Raw genomic sequence first — 5,378 nt, 5'->3', positions numbered from 1 at the left:
TGTCCTCACAGTGAACCCTAATGACACAAAGTGTGGTTCTAATTGTTACACTCAGGCGTGTCTGGGGTGATTTGCTGATTAGCTCACAATGCCCAGTAGAACAACTGTGCCTTCATCCTACAGGGAATTCAAGGGTAACTTCCATGGAGGGAACTCTAACGTTCTTTTTACTTTTATTCTGAATAGAGTTGAAAGAGTACAAATAAATATGTCCCTGCAGTTGAGGTTTCCAAGAAAAATTTTTGCACACGTTAACACTGCTTCATTCTGCACCTTCCACTTTTCTTCATAAAAGGGTTTTAAGAGGAGATACAGCCATAGACATGAGAGCAGTGGTGGCCTCATCAGTCTGGCAATTTATAAGGATGACTCTGGCCCTAGTGTAGTCTGGCAATTTATAAGGATGACTCTGGCCCTCTACCAGAGGGAAATATATATTTTTTATTTTTTTCTTTGAAAACCCAATACCTTTACTTCATAAATCAAGCAATTTCTTAATATCTCAAAGACTTACAGGAACCGAGTGGGACATCAAGATCTGCCTAATTTTCATTATCATAGTTTTTTCAATATGCCTATTTGATAATGAAATGTCAAGGTAAGAAATAAAAATCCTGGCAAGCCTATGAGATTTTCTGCTTCTCTTCAGGACAAAATTCTTGATGCCAGTACACATGCATAATAAGATTTCTTTTTAATAGTAAATTTGGAATAATAGAAAAATGAGAAAAATGAAAAAAATAATGATAATGACTCAAAAGTTTTAGAGGTTATTTTAACTAGAGAAAATTTTTTTTGTCATAATATGGGCAACTAAATTATGCTGCTCAAACTTCCTTCATTTATTTTTGGGATCATGAGAAGAACTAAAATCACCAATGAGAACTTTCTAAGGCTCTTAAAATGTATGGTAAGATTGTGTGTGTGGTGTGTGTGTGTGTGTGTGTGTGTGTGTGTGTGTGTGTAATGCCTAATAACCCTTGACCTAATTATGAAAATTGGAAATATCAATTATGGGTTCAGAGTTGGCAAGAAAGCCAGGACAAAACCTCTGCTTTGAAAACTAAATGATTGTCCTCAGTGTCCATAAGGCTAGTTTTCAGCAAAGACATATCAGTCAGGCTTCTTGCTGCTTGTGTTGTTTCCAGGTCTCCTTCTGGTACTTTAAAAGATAAATGTTTAAAGACAATTTTTTCTTATTCTATTCTCAGTGAAGATAGAAAATAATATCATTCTCCCTAATGCTGAACCATTAAGAAAAATATTGCCTTTGGGCCTATTTTAAAGTCAAACAAATCCAATTTTAGTAAATAGGTAATTATCATGTATTTTAATCAGCAATAAGTATGTATATAAATTTGTTATTCATTTTATTTGAAGAAACAACTGTACTTACACATCAAATTATAGGTTGATTTTTCTCCAAGATAATCTAGAGTCTCTGCATTCACTTCCAAATATCTTGGGAGTTCTTTTGAATTTACATTTAGAAAAAAAATGTATATTACAAAACAAATTCCAATTATTTGAAGACCACATCAAATATTCCATCTATAAATATTGACAAAAATTATAAAATATTTACCAATATATCCTACAAGAAAGGTACTTAGATATGAAGAAAACTGTATTAAAAAAAACTTATTGTACTTGTATACCTAACTTTATTTTCAAAATGCCTTTGCCTATTTAAGAGAGAGAGAGAAATTGCTGTCAATGGTTGAAGTCAGATATCACTGAAAATAGTCAAAAATATATGCTACATAATCCAAAAATTCTGAACTTAAAAATAGTTTTACAAAAAGTTTTACTTATAATTAATTCCTTTTTATTAAAATTTTATTGCTATCTACTAAATGCAAAAATAGCATTGTTATTCTTTCTCTCATTTTCTCTTTCTCACTATTAACTCTCTTATGACTCTTTAAATATATCTCTCTATATATAATTGTGTAAATGGGATAACATATATTGTGTTTTTATCACAAAAGCTTTTTTGGAAGTCTATTTTTTTCTCTCCTCCTCTTCTTTATTCTCTCCTCTCACCTACACCAAGATGAAAAATATTAACCTGCAGTCTACCATTTCATAAAGTCTTTATATTTATATTTTTATATACAAATGTGTTCATAGATATACATAGAGTGAGAATTTTAAGACTTTACTGTCTGTAGGTTTAATGTGATCACCTCATATACATTTCTCTGTATCTTACTTTTCTCACTTTCATAACAACTATGGAAATTTCCTTGAGTCACCGGTAGAGCAATACTTATCTTTAAATGACGCCATAATATTGATTAGTTCACCAGGATTTGTTCAACTGTTGTTTCAGCGTGATTGGTTTTCATATTATTTTTCAGTCTTTTGCCATCATGAAAACTGCTGCGGTAGACTTTTCTTCCTACGAAGTGATGTTATTGCTATAGAATGGATTTCTGGGTTGAAGAGTATGTGTATTTTTATTCTTAAGATATTGCCAAATATTTTTAAAAGACTTTTACAGTCTCACCACTGAGTGTGAGAGTAGATTTTACCAAATTCCAAATTCCATAAGCAGTAAATTTTGCTAATCTAAGGAGTAAAAAATTATGTCTTATTGTTATTTTATTTGTACATCTTGAGTACTGGGGAAGGTGAGCATCTTTTCCTACGTTTATTGAATGTGTTGAAATATTGTTCTGTGACCTGCCCAATCAATTCCATTTTCATTTTTCTATTGAATTATCAATTTGTAATATTTCTTTGTATATGATAGGTGTTAATATTTTAACCTGTTATATGCATTATATATATATTTCTTCCAAAGTTTTATTCCTTTCACCTTATTAGAGATTTGACACATACTCCATTTTCTTGCAATTAAAAATTAGATTATATATACCTGTATCTTTCTTGTAATTTATAGATTTCTTATATTAGTCAGAGACTCTTATAATATATTTAAATTATATTTATTTCATTAATTTCCTTAGACTGTTTTAATTGCTCGTTTTTAAAATTTTTCACTTTTAAGTCCTTGATCTGGCAGCTTTTCTAAAACAGGTACAGGAAAGGGAGCCACTTTTGCTTTTTTTTCCAGATAGACAAATATAGCCATAATATTAATTGAATAAATCATCAATTTTCTCAATTGAAAAATCATCCTTGCAATATATTAAATTCTAATATATACTTGTACTCTGTCTTTGGAGTCTATTTGGTTTCGCTATTACATTTTCCTGTTTCTATACCATATCATAGTCTGTTGAATAGCTTTATGTTCTAACATTTACTGCTACATACTTGTTCATATTTACTTTGTCTCTTCAAATAATCTTATTTTACATGGATTTTATGATTATGCTACTACATTAAAAAGTGATTAGGATTCTAAATAAAATTAATTTCAATTCTACTATAATAGTCTTCTTATCTAAGAACATATTTTGGCTATTAAAAAATTGTCTAATGCCTTTTGATTAGTTCTTGAATTTTCTTCACATGGTTTCACACATTTTAAAAATTATTTCAATATATTTTAAAGTGTTATGTCTAATGTAATAGACACTTTTTTTATTTCTCTTTTTTGTTGGTTATTGTTTTCATAGAAAAAAATCTAGTGATTATTTACATGTTCATCCTCTATCTGGTACTTATTAAACTCATAATTTTTTTATTATAACAATATAACATCAGCAAAAAATATGAATTTATGTCCTATAATTTTTATATTTTATATATTTATTATATTATTTAATATCTTAGATGTAATACAATTTCTAAGATAATACTGTATAATAATGGTCAGAGTGAGTATTTCAATCTATTCTTAACTTGAAGAGATATGCTCTATTATTTAGAAAGTGTGCTATTTAGTTTTGATAACTAATATTTAGCATCTTTTTAAGTTTTTATCTATTTTTAAAGATTAAATATAGAAATTTTATTTCTAAAGATTTTAAAATTAGGAGATAATTATTAAATTGCAATCAATTTTTCCAAATTAAAAAATTAAAATCTTTACCTTTTTAAATAAAATTTAAAAATCTTTACGTTTTATATTTCCCCCTAATTTTTAGAACCAGTTTTGCAAATACTTATTGTTTGTAATGAATTCTTATTTAAGGGAACAGGTAAATGTTCTAATTAAAGGGGATACATAAACAAAGAAGATGCACTATTTTTTAAATGTTATTATTTTCATAATCTTTCATAACTGTGTTCATCACTTATTCTTCCATTGCAGTGATCAGCCTGAGTGGATTTAATGGAGGCAAACAAAACGCAGGTGACTGAGTTTGTTCTCATAGGACTTACAGTTCTTCCAGGGCTTCAGGTTCCTCTGTTCTTGTTGTTCTTGGTCATCTATCTCATTACCATGGTGGGCAACCTGGGACTAATTTTTCTCATCTGGAAGGACCCGCACCTTCACACCCCCATGTACTTATTCCTTGGGAGTTTAGCTTTCACAGATGCCTGTTCTTCATCCTCTGTGACTCCTAAGATGCTAATTAATTTTTTATCTAAGAATCATGTGATATCCCTGGTTGAGTGCATCACTCAATTTTACATTTTTGCTTCCAGTGCAAACACAGAATGTTTTCTCCTGGTAGTGATGGCCTATGACCGCTACGTAGCCATATGTAACCCCTTGCTTTATCCAGTAGTAATGTCCAAAATCTTTTGCATTCAATTATTAGGTGTTTCATATATTATTGGGTTTCTTCATCCCATGATGCATATCGGTTTGTTATTTAGATTAACTTTCTGCAAGTCTAATGTAATACATTATTTCTACTGTGAAATTTTACAACTGTTTAAGATTTCCTGTACTGACCCTGGAGTTAATATGCTCCTGATTTTTATATTTTCAGTCTTTATACAAGCTTTCACTTTTATGACCATCATAGTCTCTTACACCCGTGTTCTCTTTGCCATCCTGAAAAAGAAGTCTGAAAAGGGCAGGAGCAAAGCCTTCTCCACGTGCAGTGCCCACCTGCTCTCTGTCTCCCTGTTCTATGGCACTCTCTTTTTCATGTACGTGCGCCCTGGGTCTGGCCCTTCTGATGATCAAGACAAAATGTATTCTTTATTTTACACAATCATAATTCCCCTGCTAAATCCTTTTATTTATAGTCTGAGGAATAAAGAAGTCATAGGTGCCTTCGGGATAATAAAAATAAATAAATAAATAAATAAATAAATAAATAAATAAATAAATAAATAAATGATAGTTTTAAGGTGAATTTCGAACTTTTGTTCTTTTCAAACTTTTCACAATACAAGGCATCTAGAGTTATGCAAATCAGCCCTAGCTTCATAATTTTAACAGAGAGCTAGTGTCTATGGCAGTTGATGAGTGCTGTGTTAGTCAACTTCAATGGATTTTTGTTTCA

General features: G+C 30.2%; 1 protein-coding gene across 1 annotated transcript; it reads left to right on the top strand.

Annotated features, from left to right (window-relative positions):
- Positions 1-4,246: 4,246 nt before the first annotated feature.
- On the top strand, positions 4,247-5,173 carry LOC105309138 (olfactory receptor 5AC1-like). Its single transcript, XM_011385234.2, has one exon. The coding sequence runs from the start codon at positions 4,250-4,252 to the stop codon at positions 5,171-5,173; it is 924 nt and encodes a 307-aa protein (XP_011383536.1). The 5' UTR covers positions 4,247-4,249.
- The last annotated feature ends 205 nt before the right edge of the window (positions 5,174-5,378 follow it).

The sequence above is a fragment of the Pteropus vampyrus genome, unplaced genomic scaffold (assembly GCF_000151845.1).
Source record: "Pteropus vampyrus isolate Shadow unplaced genomic scaffold, Pvam_2.0 Scaffold674, whole genome shotgun sequence".
In the NCBI taxonomy this organism is placed as follows: domain Eukaryota; kingdom Metazoa; phylum Chordata; class Mammalia; order Chiroptera; family Pteropodidae; genus Pteropus; species Pteropus vampyrus.
Note: the sequence above shows the minus strand (reverse complement) of the source record. Positions and strands in the feature narration are given on the sequence as shown.

What these genes read in the sequence shown, in the direction of transcription:
- LOC105309138 (XM_011385234.2), top strand. Translation starts at nt 4,250, where the DNA reads ATGGAGGCAAACAAAACGCAGGTGACTGAGTTTGTTCTCATAGGACTT.